At 39.4% G+C, this 19,908-nt stretch overlaps 1 protein-coding gene across 1 annotated transcript in view; it reads left to right on the top strand.

The window, feature by feature from the left end:
• The window catches only part of LOC310935360 (low density lipoprotein receptor adapter protein 1), a gene marked incomplete at both ends in the record, with an annotated part of 37,749 nt that extends 17,841 nt beyond the window's left edge, over window positions 1-19,908 (top strand). Inside the window, 8 exons of the mRNA XM_083899242.1 lie at window positions 1,725-1,867; window positions 5,492-5,604; window positions 12,663-12,777; window positions 13,118-13,190; window positions 13,362-13,451; window positions 15,297-15,418; window positions 16,282-16,316; window positions 19,899-19,908. Coding sequence (XP_083755368.1) covers window positions 1,725-1,867; window positions 5,492-5,604; window positions 12,663-12,777; window positions 13,118-13,190; window positions 13,362-13,451; window positions 15,297-15,418; window positions 16,282-16,316; window positions 19,899-19,908 — 701 coding nt within the window. The remainder of the gene's footprint in view (window positions 1-1,724; window positions 1,868-5,491; window positions 5,605-12,662; window positions 12,778-13,117; window positions 13,191-13,361; window positions 13,452-15,296; window positions 15,419-16,281; window positions 16,317-19,898) is intronic.

Below are 19,908 nucleotides of genomic sequence, written 5' to 3'. Positions count from 1 at the left end.
AAAGTCTGAATCTGGACTCAAAATAAACTTGTATAAGACTAAAAAAATATGCATATTTGCTACATCGTTACAATGCTAAAGCACCAGCATGTCCTTGTTAATGATAAGAAGTAAAGACTCAGTGAGTAGGAGTCTAACTATAGCTCATTGTTTACTGGAAGGTTTTAAGAGGATAACAAAGAATCTGTGAGACCCATTACTTTTTTTTATTTTGTGGTTTTGTTTGTTTTTCAATCTGTGAACCTGTGTTGTTCTGGGAAAAGTTTTAAGGAGTACTTAAACCAAAACTGACACACTCCTATGTATAATAATAATAAACTGTGCTCAGAACAGTCAAATCTCAGCAATCACATGTTAAACCCATCAAATGGTGCCGTGTGTGGTTTTGAAGCTGCCCCCACAGTGTGACTGAAGATTAGTTAATAATTCAGAGTTGTTGGAAGTGGCAAACGGGGATGGAGCTCTCTGCTGTTCGCCTTCACAGCTGCATGGGGCCTGCCAGTAACAGATGGCTGAGCCCATGCGGAGCGTTTGGTGCCAGTATAGCCCAGTAGAGTGTTGGACAGTGATTATGTGTGTGTTTGTGTCTTTCCCCCCCACATTTTTCTCTTTCCATGCTCCTCTTTACATATTCTTTACCTTATTTGGTGAGTACAGATAGAGGGCCACATGGTTTGTGTAGCAAGAAGATCCGGGTTCGTGAACCGGTCAGAACAAGGGCCTTTCTGCATGGAGTTAAAATGTTCTCCCCCGTGTGTGTGTGGGTTTTCTCCAGGTTCTCCAGTTTCCTCAACATGCAGATTTATGGATTAGGCAAATTGGACTCTCTAAGGCTACGTTTACATGACGACGGTCTGAAAAGAAGACGCAAAAGTGGCGTCGCGTCTTCACTTTTTATTCCGCATTTAGACGAGCATTTTCGGGAGGAAATCTGCGTGCATACGGTGACGCAAAAGTGTGTGGAATTCGATTGGGCATGCAGGCACCAGTGACCCTCATGTGAAGGATAAAGTGGTAGAAGATGGATGGATTATTAAATAAATTTGATCTTTTTAGTGTTAAAAGAGTGCTTTGGTTCTTAATTAATGGATTATGGATGACTTCTGATGCTCTATTCCTTTCCTGATGCTTTGAGAGGTATTCTAGGCTTTCTGCATGAGCACAGCCCCCCCTCCCTTTTATGCAGTGGTGAGCTACAGAAGCAGGTTAGCTGCCACTTGTTGGAGTAACAACAGCAGCAGAACATCATAGTCGGTCTGTGTTTCCTATCAACACCCACTTCTGTGTGTTTCTTTCACAGGAATTTAAGCTTGGATGGCAAAGATGGCAACAAATCCCTCTTAGATTTCTGTGGATTTGAGAAGATGGATTAAAATTCGGAAATCTCAAACACACCAATGAACAGAATATGTGATTCAGTTACTGATGACTTTGCACTCTGATAAACATGCTCTCTTTATAGAGTTTATCTAATTATCACATTTTTATCTCCCAATGCATTTCATAAGCACAATATAAATATATTATTCCGATACTGCATATGTTTTTATATAAACAGATCATAGATCCACAGTTTGACCTTGAGCAGTGATTTGACTCATTTGCTCTCTCTTTGGCACTTTAAAAGGATAATTTAGAATTTTAAATGTATACACATACAAACAGACACTGCATTCATTTGAATACTTTTCAGTAATCGCAGATTTGTCCTTTTGTCCAATCAGAGCTGCCAGAGAACTGGACCGACACCAAGGAAACTTTGTTGGAGGGGATGGTGTTCAACGTCAAGTACCTGGGTATGACCCTGGTGGGCCAGCCTAAAGGAGAGGACATGGCCTCTGCTGCCATTCATAGAATTGTCACCACGGTGAGTCACGGCTCCCTCCTGACGCCGACGTTTAGCTGTAATTACAGTTTCTTGCTCTGATTTTCCTGCTTGACAAAATCCAACTTCTGCTCGCAGCTCATAATAATGTAATAATAGTAATAGTAGTAATAGTTCTGAAGACGAGATGATAGCCTTGTGAACACTGTGAAGAGTTCTGCTTTTTATAGAACGTCCCATGTGATGTTCAGAAACTGAAGCCTCAAACTGAAATGTACATTATGTGAAAGACTTTAAAGAGAATACTTTTTGCATTTTTAAATGTTATCTTACACTACTGTTCAAAAGTTTGGGGTCACCTGTACAATTTTTTTGTGTTTTCCATTAAAAGTTACACTTTTATTCATCGAAAGAGTTGCAAAATGAATAGAAAATATAGTCAAGACATTGACAAGATTAGAAGTAATGATTTTTATTCCAAATAATAATGTTGCCCTTTCGTCAAAGAACCAGCAAAACAGTTTTCAGCTGTGCTAACATCATTGCACAAGGGTTTTCTAATCATCCGATTGCCTTCTAACGCTATTAGCAAACACAATGTACCATTAGAACACTGGAGAGATGGTTGCTGGAAATGGGCCTCTATACACCTATGTACATATTCCATTAAAAACCAGACGTTTGCAGCTAAAATAGTCGTTTTACTATGTAAACAATGTATAGAGTGTATTTCTGATTCATTTAATGTTATATTCATTGAAAAAAAGTGCTTTTCCTTCAAAAATAAGGACATTTCTGTGACAACAAACTTTTGAACGGTAGTGCATGTTACCTGATGATGTGCGACAATGTGGTCAGGACAGAAATTGGTACCTTTTATGCAAATGAGTCACTGTGTTAACTGTCACTTACAGTTAACACAAATATGGCAGCTGAACATTTACAGCTGTCAGATTAGTAATGCGATGTTTTTCTGAGCGCTGCTGTTAATTTTATCCCATCCTCCATGGTTAAAAAAGAAGAAGCGTTTTTCCTGCGTCTATTGCAATTATATATAAACATAATATTAGTGTTTCCTCCTTTCCAGCACACACAAACACTCACATTATTCACTGAATACTGCCAACAATGAAAATGTCTAATCTGTGGAAAAGCCTTTCTCTGCAGAAAGAAAAAAGCCTGGCACATGGAGTCTAATCACAAACTCCCCCCAGTTCTCAATTACAGACTGAACAGAACCTAATGGCAGGATTAAAAATTCAATTGATTTACACTAGGACAGATGAAGAAGCTCAGTTGTCTCCGTTTGGTTCCCTTGGAAACCAATCAACCCGAACAGGTTAACTGAATACATTAGTGACTTTTCCATTTAGGCTGAACTTGCCTCTTGCTGAAAGACACTTGTAACCAAAGAGCAGAACATGTTGCACCAGTTGTTTGCACCTCCTACGTGAATCAGCTGCCATAGTCAGACACAACACAAGTGCTGTGGGTTTAAACAGAATGTGCTGTTTGTATTTCTCTAATACAAGGACATACATGACCCTGTTCTTGTAGTCCTTGAGAAGTCCTAGTTTTCAGACCGTTTTCAGCCTCAGGGTCTCTTCAGTGTTTGTGCTCACGCAGAATGATTTTATGCATTTATCTGTGAATCGTTTACTTTTAATATTCTTTCCTTAACCTCTTTTTATCCCCCCCCCCCCCCAGTCCCCTCTCCCTGACATCATTTCAGTGCGCAGCTAAACTGCATTCAGTAATTTCATGGTAAGGAGGTCACTGTCGTTGTCAGCTGGCGCTCGAAACGGATCGCAAGCTCAGCATCTATGGCGGTGCTTTCTGACGGTCCAGATGGAGCGGAGCAGGCAGGGCGAGTCGGTGGCAGCCAGCCCGACCTCGAGTGCTCGTTCTGGGTTACACATTGCAGCCTTTTTCTCCACCCCCCCCCCCCCCCGCCCCACCCCCTCCTCTTCTGTCATGTTTTATAAATTCCCCACATTTCTGGGACAACTCTCACAGGGTGCTTGCTTTTGCTCTGCAGCTACTGTCACATTCGAGCATTTTTTTGGTGTTTGATGAAAAATCAAATTGGCTCATTGTTAATAGGTAGTTTGTCGAGGGTCTTAAGGGTAGACACAAATGACGTTGGTCAGGCAGAAATGTCTTCAGTGATGATTTTTATTTGTATCATCACCAGATGTTGATCAACCAGCGCACATTGTTTAGAAAAAAATCAATACAAAAAAAAGGAAAACTCTAGAAAGGAAATACTGAATAAATAAAATAAACAAAAAACTAGGACTATATTCAGTCAAAGTAAATAGAGCACTTGGCGCAGCAAGGCTTTACTAAGGTATAACCACAATACCTTTTTAGTGATATAGGGACTAGCGAATCTGGCATCACTTCCATTCCCTCTGAGAGCCCCTACCAAATGAAGCTCTGCTGTATTTATCCCCTTAGGAAACCCACCCTTAATTGGTACCTACCACTAGGTTTCAGACAGCCAGGGGTGTTTACATTACATTTTGCAAATGCACACTTAATTCAGTTAAAATGGTACCGGATCACTATAAACTACACATTAGGTCTAATATATAACCTCACTGCGTGTACACATATCATAACATACAGAGTACATGGTTAAACAACACTTATTGATTTAATGCTGACGCAAGTGCGTCATTCGCGAACGCGCCCGTCCATATAGCCCTCCCGTGTCGGGAGCGCGCTTTCTAGACGCACACGGAAATACTCGGTGAAAGCGACGGTAAGAAGTTTTAACTTGACACCTAAACAGTTATGATTCTTTAATTAGGACAATACGTTGAGGCTCCGCGGTTTCCGCTGCAATTATTATCTTTCTACTAAACTACCAAACTATGTTTTGCCGCGAGTGAGTGAAATGACAATGAATGAATGAAATGCGTGTGAATGCGTGGGAGAATGTTTGGTGTGCTTCAACGTCATGTATGCATCCATCAGTTAACCGCACCCAAACTAAACCTAACGCCTAACACAGTCAACAACGATACATGTTAACGGTGTGAACACATGCACCTTGTGAATGCAAATCCCTTGTTTATCTATTGAGGGATCGTTAGTGCGGCCATTATACGGACGCGTGAGGACGCGCTATAGCCGCGGCGTCACACTCATATTAATGTCAGAATGACACAAACTGTCTATGCCTGAGGCAAGTTTTTTTTTTAAAAATCACAATGAGAGATTCCTGGAATTGTTGTCTCGTGGAGCTCCGCTTTGTCCCTAAAAAATGCGAGAGTGCAGGCGAGGGCAATAGTATCCGGAAGAGCGGAAGTCTATTCTTGGCTGCACAGTGCAGCACAGAGTTCTACACAAACTTCCGACCTCGGAGGATTTACGTGTCCAGTGGATACATGTTATATTTGACTGCAATAATAATGGCTTTTCCACATGCTAACTGCTGTTAGCTGCCGGAGCCTCAGTGACGCTGACGTAGTTCGTTGTCTCATTTGCATTTAAAGAGACAGGCACTCAAAACTGAGCGTTCTGAACAAGGCTGTTTTGGCAGGGTGATTTAACTGCTGTGGTTCTTCATTATGACACCAGGGAACTAGGTTAACTTGGAGAAATATAGGGTATAATATGTTAATAATATGTGTTTTTGTTTTTGTTTCGTATTCACAGGCCAGAGCCAGCGCTAAGAAGTTTCGCAAAGTCACACTGACGGTCTCGCCCAAAGGCATCGTCATCACAGACTCGGAGACGACAGACCTCATTGAGAACGTTTCCATATACAGGTGAGGGATTTTCATCACAAAATGCAGCCTCGACTGTTTACATGTCTGTTTACCTGATATCCTCCACCTCTCGTCACCGTTTTCCCTCACACAGTACGATTTTCAACATCTACGACATTGATTTGTGGAAATCTTTATGCATATTTTTACAATTTTTTTTTTTTTTTTTTAGTCGGATGTCTTCACAGCCATCAAACAGAATGCTTTGCACGTACATGTCACGCTCAGATTTATTATTTCACCCCTGGTTTATTGAAAATGATTGAAAACATCTTTTAAAACATTTATGTGAAGCATGCAGTGAGTGTAGACTCTAACTCTATATCTTCATTTTTGTGCGTAAAAGCCTAATTTATAAGGATCTGTGAGCATAATTTCATCCCGGGTTTATTTAAAAGGATTGTTAAGTGATTTATGCCATCTGCTATATCTTTTTTATATCTTTTAAAAACAAAAAAGCTGTCGCCATGTTAGCATGAGCTCATTTCACTTGCACTAAACCAAAGTTTTCAGCTCCGTACAGTTGTGACTCTACATTATATTTGATTCTTTCATTCTTAGAATTGGGTTTCTTTCCTTGTGCTAACCTTTTATTATAGGTTTCATTATATCAAGTGTGTGTGTGTGTGGATTGTGGTATGATTGTCTGGCTCGCTCTCTCTTTTTATAGTCGCCTGTAATATCGACCGCCCCTTGTGTCATTGAAGGTTACAGTCTAAATATCATACCGCTGGACTGTGACGACAGGAGAGGCTGCTACATAAAGACAAAGGATGTTCAAATGTGCATACAGCAGCATGTGTGTGTTCTCCATCCTCCTTTTCATCCACCTTATCTGCGCTAACAGACCACTGTCCAGGGGACTCAGCCCTATCTTTGATGTCCTCCTCCTCCTCTTCTCTCCTCATCATCATCCCTTTTTTTCCCCATCATTGATGCGAAAGACCTCTATCCTTTCTTCTCATATTAACATTAACACCTCTCCGAGTCTGAACGCAGGAATACCCGCGACTTAATTGCTCACTTTGAAGCTCACACTTCCAGTCTTTGCTCATACCTCTGACGAGTAACGGTACAGGAGAAGAGATTGAGGGGCCGCATAGAGCGCTCGGGTTGTTTGAGGATTCATTTATCCACCCCCCATTAAAAAAAAAACCTGCCACCTCCTCCTTCAAGTTCCTTTCTTATCTTATTTTTCTGTTGCACGTAATCCATTTATTGGCTAAGACACCACGTGAAGGGTGAAAGAAAGTGGAGATGCAAGAAGATGTGAGGACCAAACCGGTCTGCGTGTATGAGACTTGGGGTGAATTCCTTGCTTAACCCTCAATCTCAAAATCGTGCGCTCGCGCTAGTGCAAGTGCTGTCCCGATTCTCAGAAAAATTAAGTTGAGGGGCAAGTTTAAGGGCTGTATCGCACATAATATTGAGATTTTCCGAGACCACCCTTGGGAGCAACGGCTACCCAGAATGCAGTGCGTGTTTTGACATAACAAAGATGGCGCCGAAAGCAGCAAAACGAGTACGCTACAAATGAAGTATTTCCTTTGTTAATCGAGATATAAAAATTTAAGAAAACCATTGTATTATCTTAGTTTAGGCCCATTTTATGGATTATTGACGTCATTGTTGCGTAACATTTATTTTTATTTTCACGATCTTTTGTCAATAGCCGGCCGGTGCGGACAAACGATCGTTTGCTGAATATGTCCGTGGTTGTGGTATTTGTATGAGTATCATCTTATAACTAACAGACAACCTAATAACTTGACCGACAAACGGATCGTAATAAATAATCGTGGCGTAAATGTGTTCTTCCTCTTCTTTTTTGGAGTTGACAGACTGGACGCAGCTTTCGTGTTATTCTGCCCCCTACAGTCTGAAGACGTATCTGCATTTAAGGGGTGTCCCATAACCCTCAACACTTGGTTTTGAGGGCCAGTTAAGATTAAGGGTTGAGCTTGAGGGTTAAGATAGGAATTGGAATTGGCCCTTAATGAGTAAGAGGGGTAAAAAAAAGAGTTGGATGGTTTGGATGTGTGTTTGTGCACATGCATGTCCACGCATGGATGCACCTCACACTGTTCAGTTAACTGTGCATCCACATATATACTATATGCCCTCGGGGAAAGTGAGCGATGGCCAGAATGATAGATAGGAAAGTATGTGTGCATGACATTGGAAATAAAGGTAACAGGATTCTCCTAAGCCATGAATCTCCTCACCCACAAACCCTAACTCTGCATTGTCCATTCACAACCATTATCCCTAACCACAGTTCAAATCGTAGCCCCTAAAACCTAAGAAATGAGGTTGTGATCTACTGGTCCAGACGAGGTCAGCGTTTATGCCAGAAAAGAGGTAACAAATACAGGAAAACACACACACACTTTCTCGTTCACACACAAACAATGCAGCAGCTTATTTATCGGTGGAGCTCGACTGTTGACAGATTCACAGCCTGATTGTATTCGGTGGCCTTGACAGTCACTCCTCTGTACTCGACAGTGTAATTCGCTGCACCAGACACCAGTTATATTATCATGAGCTTGATCTTTCAACACGACCACATGTACCTAGTCGTGGCCGCTTTAAGTCGCACCGCTGCCAGACATTTGGTTCAAGGACGAGATCACACAGAGGGTTTAATATTACTCTATCGTTGTAGCAAAGCTTTCCTTTATTGACATATTATGTCACATAAATCCATAACCCATTAAAATGTAGTAATATCACATGCTTCAGGTGACTGAGCTTAGATCTATACACGTTTGTTATGTTGATGCAGTGATTCAACGTGTAGCAGTTCAGCTGTCAATGAAGTTAATAAATACTTAATGTAACCAGCAGTTAGTGTGGTGACAGTTTTATTCTCTTAATTATCTTATTTCGCTTGTTATATTATCTTGTTTTCAATTGGTATTTTCATGCTTTGGTTTATGCTTTTTATTAATTTGGTTTTATACCATGTGTTTTTAATGCTGTGTCTGTAATGCTTTTATTATAAAGCACTTTGGTCACCCTCCGGTCGTTGTAAAGGGCTATAGAAATAAATTAAATTGAAAATATAAAAATAGTTATTAGCTTAGCATAAAGCCTGGAAGCCAGTGAGTGTGAGTGTGAATGGTTGTTTGCCTCTATGTGTGGCCCTGCGATGGACTGGTGACCTGTCCATTTTGTGACCCCACCTGTCCCCCATGTCAGCTGAGATTGGCACAGCAACCCCCCTGTGACCCTCATGTGGAGGATAAAGTAGTAGGAAATGGACGGACGAATGGACTTCCTGTATTTTAAATGACCCAATAAGCTGTTTTCGATTGATCAAAGCAGCAAATGACCAGAGACTGTACTTAGTTCCCTGTATTGACCGGAAGCAAATCCCATCAAAATCTGGCACTATTGACCATCCAATACAATCAGGACCATCATGTTTCTCCTTTTTAAAGCCGCTGAATAAACCCTCTCCCAGTGAGCAGTGAACACTGTGAGGGGCATTGAGCTTCCGTCAGGACTGGAGCTTCTGATTCATATTCTGACAAGAGCCCTCTGTGGCCAACCTGCATATCAATCAGTGCAACACTTGAGTCAGGGAGGAGGAGGAGGAGGGGGAGATGAAACACTGACTGACACTCTTACCTGCTAATGATGCACGCTGCTCTGACACGTGCATTAGAACTGTGGGAATGTGTCTGCGGAGCTCTGAGCACAGGATTCAGGACGTGATCGTTCGTTTCTACTTTTACATTATCGCGCTTGTGTGGTCGACTACTTTACTTTGCTCTTTTTTTTTTTGCAGAATTGTTATGACAGCCCAACTCCCTGCCACAGCAACAACAGAATATGTTGTTTTTATTATTCCACCCATGGCTGAACGTTGAACAAAAGCGCTCCATTGTTGTAATAAAAAAAGCGTAGCTATTTTATTCCGTGTATTTACAGAGAATTCGAGGGGCTTTGATGCGTGTAGTTATTTTCCGGGCTTTACTGTAAATAATTGAGTATTTTCCATTGATATTCTCCCCCCCCTCCCCTCTTCTTCTTCCTCTTCCTCACAAACACTGGCGCAGATCAAAGGTGTGCAATCCACAGAGCGTCTTTGGAGTTGTGATGTAACCTGACAGCTCAGCCTCTGTTGTTCAAGCTCACTGCAAACTCTGACGCTGTCAATTATTTTTCATTCTGTTGTCGCTGAAGGCTTATATTGTTTGTCACTTTGGAGGCAAAGTAATGGAAATGTGTTTTTTTTTTTTTCTCGCAAAGGAGGAAATATTTAATGTGTATTCCTTCCACTGAAGTGTCTCTGCATTTTTTCTCATTGATGTCATATTATAAGCAACAATCCTCTGGGTCTCCTGTGTGTTGTAATGCACTGTAAGAAAAGATACACAATATCTACTCAATAAAAATGAGGAAATGAGGAGGAGAACAGAGTACAAGCAATATTATTAATTATATTTCACAATGTTTGGTATTGAGTAAATATGAATTCAATTAGACCCTTAATAGTTATCCATTTAATGAGTAGATTTGAAAAGAAAACATGGAATTAATTATAGAAAAATATATTGAGTTGATTTGAAAAAGATAAAACTCCCTAATGTGTAAATGGTACTAATAAAAAAATTATTTAATTCTAAATATCAATGAATATATATAATTGAGTAATACGTTAACTTAAAAAAAGATTTTATTATTATTTTTATTATTTTAAGTTTCTATTTTGAAAAACCACACAAAACACCAGTTTGTGTTATTTGTGTACAGTTTATTTATCTAACTTCTGTGAGAAAAAGGCAGCTAGCCTAAGCTTATAAAGTTATTTTTTTTTGTACAGTAAGTAAGTTTTTATTTGTTTTGAATGAATAAATGTTAACTTTTCAATCAGTTTATTTAAAAATCACATTATCTTATACAAATTGTATTGTTTTGATGCCATAATTTGCCTTAACGCACACACTGTGCATTGTATCAATCAACATGAGACACCCAAAGATACACATCCCTAGTAATAAGTATCTACATTAATCTGCACCTTGATTTGAATTTAATCAATGCAATTAATTAAATCTTCTTCTCTCTTAGAAATAACTAGTATATGACCCATAGTGTGTGCTTGTATGAAGGATGCATTTGGCGTCATTACATCATGTTGCCCTATAACTTCAACTTCAACCCTTTTGCTGTTGCTCATATTTGTAAATATCAACTCGTCAGACACACTGTGAGCTGAAATTCAGTGTTTGCACTTTTTTTTTTGGTTCTGCTCCCAGCTGCATGTGTGGGTAATAAATTGCATTCCTTGTTTAAAGGATATGAAAATCTATCTCAGAAACTCTGGGTTCTTATTTAGAAAAAAATGAGTGTGCAGATTCCCAGGCACTGCACTGAAGAAAAATCCAAAACAAAGTCATATTTTTTGACAAATATAACTTTCATGCAATTCCTTCTGTTTCCCTTGTTTCTTATTGCTTCTAATAATCTCTGAAAACAATAACTTCTGGGTGACAGGAACACTGCAATTCCCCTTGCATTTATCACAGATATGCCTGTATGATGCTGTAGTATATTTATTATTAATACAGAAGCTATACAGCTATTAAAAACAAAACTGCAGACACAAATTCAACTACATCAACTTGTAATTGTGTGAAATCCACGTATGCAGTGCAATAAATGGGGGAAAAAGAGACTTGGTGAGAAAGTAGGTGAAATTATATTTCGGTTTGACCAATCCTGTTTTCTAAACTTAAATATAGGTCAAACCCTTTCAATTTGTTTTTCCCTCTGCTAATTTTGCTGCAATTACGGCTCAAATGTGAGTTTTGAATGCACAGGGCGTCCTGGGCATTGATATGTGGGTCATGCATCAGTGGTGCAAACCAGTAAACAATCTCAGAGCGAGACATAAAGGCTGCGGAGTTCACGCTCGGTGTTTGATCGAATAAATGACTCCCTCGAGTCACTTTTTTGAAGTTGGGTATAGCACACGAGAGGCTGCCGTCAACATACACTCATTTTTTTCACATTTCCGGTAATTATTAACCGCCGTCTTCAACTTTATGGTGCATCCCTAAAGTGATGATGACGAACATCTAATTTAAGCTTATCTTTTATTACAATAAAGCCCTGTGTGTTTTAATTAAAGTGGAAAAAGGTCAGCCGCATCACTCTCTGGGACTCATTTACACTTCTATTACATGGAAAGAAACGACCTCAAGACAGACCTGAGGAGGAAAAATGTGATCGATACCGCTTTTAATCGCTTGCATTAGAATCAGGCAAAACCAATCCATCGCTCGGGTGTTTTATCGCTTCGCTGAACACGTGCGAGCGGAAATGGCTTCGTGGAGATTGGTTTTTAGATAACGCCTTGAAAACCACAAGGCGGGAGAGGCTGTTGCAGAATTTATAAGCCACTACATGCAGCCGAATATTGGATCCAGGAGAGATTCAGTGTAACCATTTCCAATTTCTCTGACAGCAGAGAAGTCACTGGTTTCAGCATAAATGTTCCCACACTGTGGCGGGATTTTTTTTCTTCTGTATCTGATGCAGAAGTTGCTGCTGATGTTATACAGAAAAAAATACTTTTCGAACATGTCCCTGTGCCTCCATTATCACAACATTATCTGACCGCCTGATCCTTTCTGAAGCAAAATCAGTCCCCCAACATTTATTCTCCCTTCATTATTACGGCGTCTTTGAAAAAGACGAAATCTTCAAGTGTCTCTCATGCGTGCGGCTGCTGCTTAAGCGTCTCCTGCTCCACTGCTCCGACATAATATTCATAACCATTGCTCTTCCTACTGCAGTGGCGGGTTTGCTCATGCATATGTAAGAGGCCGAGTCGGAAAAGCAAAGTTATGGCCCAAATTTAGATGTAGTGTGGTGTAGCTTTGCATAATATGCATGTTTTGATCAAAGAAAGTATGCAAACATGTTGTTTTTCATTTTACGTGTATAAATGTAGCAAAGTGGGCCCCCCATTTCTCCCATTATTGGTGCACGATATCAGGTGGACTGACATCACTATGCGTTTCCCCCGTCTTCTCTTTCAGAATCTCTTACTGCACGGCAGATAAAACTCAGGACAAGGTCTTCGCTTACGTCTCGCAGAGTCAATTCAACGAGACGCTGGAGTGCCACGCGTTTCTCTGCCAGAAGAAAAAGATTGTGAGTGTTGCAGCACTTTCACACTTTGTATAAAGTATGGATTGAAGTCCGAGGTTATGACTGCTCACTCGAGCAAGTCGGCGGATCAGTTTGTTGGAGGATTCACTGCCTGTGCTTAACTGTGTTGAGGCGAAATGAATGTAGATGGCGCCATCTTGTGGCAGACTCTTACATTTACTATTAGACTACACATTAGTTTTTTAATTTAAATTTCAAATGTACAGCTAATGACTTTAGAAGATGGATAATAAACCCAATTGAAGTCAGAAGAAAGCTTAATTTTGATCGCATAAATCACCTTTTTGTCGATTCTTTTGTGTTTCTCTTTCCCTCTCTTCAGGCTCAGGCTGTGACATTAACGGTGGCCCAGGCGTTTAAAGTAGCTCTAGATCTTTGGGAGGTCGCTCAGGAGGGTAAGTTTTACTCTTTGCGCACAACTATTACCTCTACATAAAGTTAAGGTTAATAAGAATTTCAACTTGGTAACAGCTACTCTTTATGGGATCCACATTTAAACCATTTAATTTGTCACATTTGCTTCAAGTTTCATTCTGAAAATACTGTATTTTTTTTGTCTTTTATAGGCAAAAATAAGAAGGCTAAGACCTGCTGTTCCTGTGCAGCAGGTAACACACAGACAACAGAGACGACAGACGCTCGGTGTGTTCCAGCAGGTACGTTTGTTTTATCCTCGCCCACAGTGTGTCAGAGTTACATCAAATTTAACTCCGCAGCAATTATAAGAGACAATGATGACATACATTTATGTTATTTTACTACTAGAATGGACCGTACCACTAAGCATGAATTCCAATGTAAGAGAATACATAAGAGAATGTGGGAAAAGTCAAATATTTTTATTTTATGTAAATGTTGCTGTCTTAGGTCAAGTTTGGGGTTTCAGACGGGTTAGAAAGATATTGATAATTCTGATAATTCTGACACAACTGTCTTCTTGTTCTAATATTTATATATTATATTTCTCTCAATTAAATAATTTCAATTTAAATAGCAATAGCATAAGTTAATACTGTACCTGGAACCCTGTAATTCTGATATGATAGGGATTATATCATTTCAGGAATACTGTGCACAGTTGCCGAAAAAGAACCTGCATTGATCCAATAAGGAGTATGAAAATGTAGACTGTTATATGTTCTAATCTCTGAAATTAGCAATTCAACTGCAGATTAAGAAAACGTTGCCACATATTTGTAGGAGAAACACAATATCTGGTTTAATTTAGTGAATCACAATACCGCTGTAACTCTGCAGTGTGACATTGAACCCTCACTGATGTCAACACACACACACACACACACACACACCCCCCCCCACACACACACACAAACACACACACGCACACACACACACACACACACACACACACACACACACACACACACACACACACACACACACACACACACACACACACACACACACATCATTACACGAGCCTCATTAGTGTTTCAGGGGTGCAGGAGATTTTGTGTTCTCTCTCCTGTCACCGTGACATTTATAGGTCAAAGTAGTTTTCCACTCCTCAGGGGGTCAAACGGTTCTGAAAAAAAAAAAAAGACTTAATCATCTCTTCACATTGTCAGTACTTAAGGCGCCAATTTTTCAGTCTCTTTCAATTAAAATGTTCTCCACTACCAGTGAAAGATGCCTGAGGACAGAGAGAAAATCTGATGTGAAAGCTTCACTGTCCTTGGGAGTGACTCTGGAACATGAATTAAACTTTTACAGAGACATCATTTAAATTCTGCCTGTTGCAGAGAAAGTTGTACATTAAGCGCCGGTGGTCTTGAGTCGTTCTTTGACTCATGCGTTGCTGACTTATGGTGAAAAATACGCAAAAAAAAATGGTAACGCTTTCTTTTACAGTCCCCTAATTACCTGGTATTTAGCTGGTAAATTCATGGTAACACTAAAGTGTTGCTAGGTAATTACCAAGGGTAATAAGATCAGTAAATACAGTGAAACCGTTGCCAAAATACTGGGTAATGCACGGTAATGTACTCGGTAAGTAAAGTAAAACTGTACTGTAAAAGAAAGCCAAGCTTGTTTCCATGTAATTACACACATTTTTAGGGTTAGGTTTGTTAGATTACCCCTTGGGTAAATAGCTAGTAATTTGGGGACTGTAGGTACCTGCTTATTACCAGTTTATAACCCAATAATACACTTACATTTACCATAGTTTTGCCATAGTTTAGCTGTACATACCTTCTTATTAACAGCAGTAATAACACGCTATAATTAACTATATAGTTACCAGGTAAATGCCCAGTATTTTGGCAACAGTTTCACTGTATTTACTTTCTTATTACCATTGGTAATTACCTAGTAACACTTTGGTGTTACCATGAATTTACCAGGTAAATACCTGGTAATTAGGGGACTGTAAAAGAAAGCGTTACCAAAAAAATACATGTGTCCGTCTCTGTCTTCTTTGTTTTTGTCTGGGTTTGCTTGAATACCTATCTCCTGTCTCTGTTTGCTTATTTATGCAGAGGAACACAAGCCTGCTGGGATGGAGGAGAAACCCCGGAGGCCGTTCTTCTCTGCCTCCATCAGCCTGCCTTCACCTCGCAGTAACCCCACGCGAAGGCGACCTATCAAACACGACTCTTGGGTAGGTCACGCCTTTTTTTTTTAATCCATCTAAATGCAAATATCTTGGGTCAGATTATTTGACAATGAGCAGTTCTCACGTGTTTTAAATCCACACCTGATGTTAGCATAACATACATGTGAGGCAATTTTGTGTATCTAAAGCCTAAATCCCCTTTATAATGACACTGAGGAAGAAAACGGTCTTAAATATTTTACATAATTACTAACTACTGCATATACATATGTGTGTATATGTGTGTTGTGCATATATGTATATATGTGTATGTCTATATATAGTTAACTATATATGTATAGTTATATACATATATTTGTATATATAATATGTATGTATGTATATATATATATATATATATATATATATATATATATATAGTTAACTGACACACTTGTTCACTTCCACACTTTCAACACTAGGTGATGCTGTGCTCATTAAAATGTTCTCTATACAGACTGATGTCAGTCACACGGTTCAATTCCAGATTACATCATTTTGAGTCTGAAATGTGTTCCATCTCAGTGGGTGAAATTATAATTTATTGCATTTATAACTATATAATCCTGATGTGTAATGCACTGCTCTTCTTCAATCTGCCCTGCAGATGCTCAAATGTAATATTTTTCTTTTCCATTGTTACTCGAAACGGTGGCTCTTTTATCAGATTAGTCGGTTTTAAAACGATTAGAGCACGAGAGTGTTGTAGTCCTTATAGATCATGGTGTGGAAAACTGGTGTATGAATATTGTACTGTACGGTTAGTAAGGATAAGTCATTGACGTGCTTTTAAATAAAAAGTTCATGTAAATGCACATGAGTGCAAGAGAAGAGTGTGAATTGATGCATATTGTTCTCCGTCCTAACAGGACGTGGAGGATGGACTTGACGATGCGTTCTCAAGGTAACCTTTGCTTACGACTGCAAATCTGCTGAGCACTGTGGATAAATAATGCATTCGTTCAAACGCCAAATGCTTAAAGGTGCAGTGTCTGCTGTCTATTGACAGAAATTGAGATTAATATGCAGACTTTTATTTTTTATATTAGTGCATAATAACATGAAACTAATAGCACTGTGGTTCATGGACCATGACAAACCAAACACTGGCTCCAGAGTGAGCTTTTTGTGTTTTCGACTGCACTTGTGAAAAGTGTGCAAAATATAAGTTTTATTTTGTTATTTTGAAGATTCTATAGCTGTTTCCTTTAAAAAAAAAATGTATTCCATTATTAATTATAATGAATTGCTGAACTGTTTTATATAAATTAACATTATGTTTTCATGAAATCCATCCATCCATTTTCTACCTCTTTTATTTAGTTGCAGGGTTGTTCGTGTAAACTCACCTTTATAGCTTAAACACATTCCCCCTAGAACTTTAAATTTTAATTAATACAGATTATATTAAAGGACAGAATGTATAGAAATGTTAATTATAACTTTGCGAGGTAACTGTGCCAAAACTGAGTGACAGCACATTATAAAAAAACGACTGCAGAGGAGAATCACCACCTCTGCAGACAGAGCTGTCATGAGTAAAGCGCTGGGCACGAGTGGGCGGCTTTCATGTGTGTTGATTAAAGTTGTGGTTAAAGGTTTTTATTTTTCCTCTGTGGGCTGCGGTAGATTTTTTTGATTTTTTTAACTGCATTATTAGGTTTGGGAACGACGGACTCAGTGAACACGTTCTACTGTATTTTATAGCCTTACAAACAAAAAGTATGTGATGTATCATGCACTTGGTCTCTCCCCCCTGACATGATAATGTTCATCCATGCAACACAAACCGCTGAGAATGTAGAACTCGCAGTCCAGAGACTGTATGAGGGTTTTTAATTTCCTCATATAACCTGCTGATGTGTGTGTGTGTGTGTGTGTGTGTGTATGTGTTTCACTTTTATATGACGAGAGAAGAGCAGCAGCAGGAGGATGAGGCCGCTAACATAAAAGTGATGGCAACTCATTATGCACCGTTGGCTCGCAGCTATTAGATCTGTTTGCTGTTTGTGTTGGAGCATTAAAAAAAACTTTGGTTAAAGCAAATGGGTAAATGAGAGACTGACGTCACAGCCAGAATTAGAAGTTCAGACTGGGGTGTGGAGGGAGATCAGAACAGGAAGGCCAGGTCATCTAAGAGGCTGCTCTCAGCAGGGACCAGGGAACACTGACCTGCAGAGTGGGTGGCTGTCAAACAAAAGGTGAAACGGTGAAATCTCACATCCCGGTGGTGGTGGTGGTGGTGGTTGCAGCGCTGAAGGGGTTTTTGAAGAGTGTTGCAGCAGAAACGCCACTGCAGAAGACAGCATGGTTGTCAGGTTGTGAAGTGTCAGAGCATGAGGGTTGGATAAGGTGTGTTCTGAAACATGGATGCTTCTGGATCACAGTGACTTAATGTCACGTTTGCCGCTCTTAGATCACAAGACGGGGGCAATCCGTGTATCATTCGTTCATTCATTTTTCAAAATAAAACCAGTAATTAAAAAAACGAAAAAACAACTTGTTTTCTAAATATTTGTTTTCAAAACCAAAATGAAAAAAATCAAATTTCCAATTTTGTGCACAGATGAAAAATGGAAAAAACGGATAACGGGCGTTTCCCCTTTAATCCAATTTTGATAAATGCAAGTTGCGTGACCCAGAAGTGACCTGTACCAGGAATAAAATAACAAAGTTGCAGATTTATGAGTTTCCATTTCCATTTTATTTAATATATTGACTCACACCCGCGAGTCCAGTATAGTAATTTTAAACTCCTAATTTGTGTATGTTCCTGCATTACTGTCTTGGCATTTGAGAACCATAATAGTCCAAATGTGTAACACATATTTTTTGCATTTCCATGAGGGAACGGAATTCATGTTTTTCTTCTTTGATATTCAATTCAAAGTGATTATGACCAGTATCAGTAAAATGGTACATGGTGTGTATTTTTATATATTATATTATAAAGCTGCTTCACACTACAGTTTTGGCGCCATTCACACCCATTCAATCACACTTTAATGCTCTGATCTTTCATACCCGTTCACACGCTGCCAGCGCAGCCGGATATCGAACCCACACCTTTGAGCTGAAAGACGACTCGCTCTACCACTGAGCTACCATCGCAGCTAATCCCCAAAAACAGTCTAAATGTTAAATTTGTTTAGGTTCTTAAAAAATGTTGCCAAAAAGCCTGGTGGTCAATTCAGAGAGATAGATAGATAGATAGATAGATAGATAGATAGATAGATAGATAGATAGATAGATAGATCGATCGATCGATAGATAGAGTACAGGTACCATACAACGAAGCTGCAAGATTTGTTCATTCCCAGTTTTCATTCACCTTAAAACAAGACATTAAATTCACATTAATTACTATAGTCCATGTTCAACTTGAAATTTACAATTAATCAACATTGCAAAATATTTAATTGCCGTTTTCCTTGTCATCACATCTCAGGATTTGGTGTTTTAGGAGGATGTTTCACTGCAAACACCGAGAAGCAGATAATTGGTTTGATCACCAAGCAGAACATCAGCAGTTCATGGACTAATAGATCCTTCAGATATGTTGTCACGAGTCTGCATTTGTTCACGTAGAAGCTGCTCCTTCTTTAAGTTTTTTGTTCGTCTTAATGCTTTGAACGTTATATGTCTCACAGACGGCACTGCAGGCGTCATTAACTCAACTCCTTCTCACTTTTTAGCTGTGTTTTAAGAGTGGGAACGTGGACGTGGCAGTAGATGTCAGTTCCTCTTGGGTATAAGTCGGCCTATAGGAGTCACTGAATATTTTAAATGTTAATCTAAAACTGACGCAGTCAGCTGAATCATTTTTAATTAATGTATAAGAACGGGTCAGAGAGAAAGGAAAAAGGACACTCTGTGTTCATGACCCGGGCAATTAGTGATTGGCTTCAACTTCAGCTGAAATGGAGTTTAATTAACTCTAAGGTCTCCAGTCAATAAAGGGAAATCTTCCGTACAAATCAAAGCATTTAAAGTGACATTATATAACTGCTCTTTGTAAACTTGGGGCGTTTAAAATATTCATTGTTATCTTTTGTAAACGTGAGCTTCTGTGAGTGTCTTGCTGCTTTATGCATGGTGGAGCACGGACGGCACACGTGTGGCCGTGCACATACACCATGTTTTCAACAACTGTTAACCACTTTCTGTCTTTTATTTGACATGCAGCAACATGGAGGTAGAGATGGAAACCGGTAAGTGATGAGTGACTTTACTGAATGTTCACGTAATGCCTTGAATTTAGAGCATGTTATTCCGGATTATGCTGTTCACAAATAATCAAAACCGTTGGCAGGTAGTTCTTTTCAAGCGCTGCAATTTGTCAAGTTTTGTTTTAGACGTAAATTATTCCTTCCTTCTGCTTCTTTGAGAAACAACGGTTTAAATTCTTACATTAGTGCAAAGTTTAGATTAAACTGTGTTATGTGTAAATATTGAAGTTCTGTTTTCCTCCGCTGTCTCTCGTCAGATTGCCCTAA

This window comes from Microchirus variegatus, assembly GCF_963457635.1.
Source record: "Microchirus variegatus genome assembly, chromosome: 12".
Lineage (NCBI taxonomy): Eukaryota > Metazoa > Chordata > Actinopteri > Pleuronectiformes > Soleidae > Microchirus > Microchirus variegatus.
This window is presented reverse-complemented; position numbering and strand designations above follow the sequence as displayed.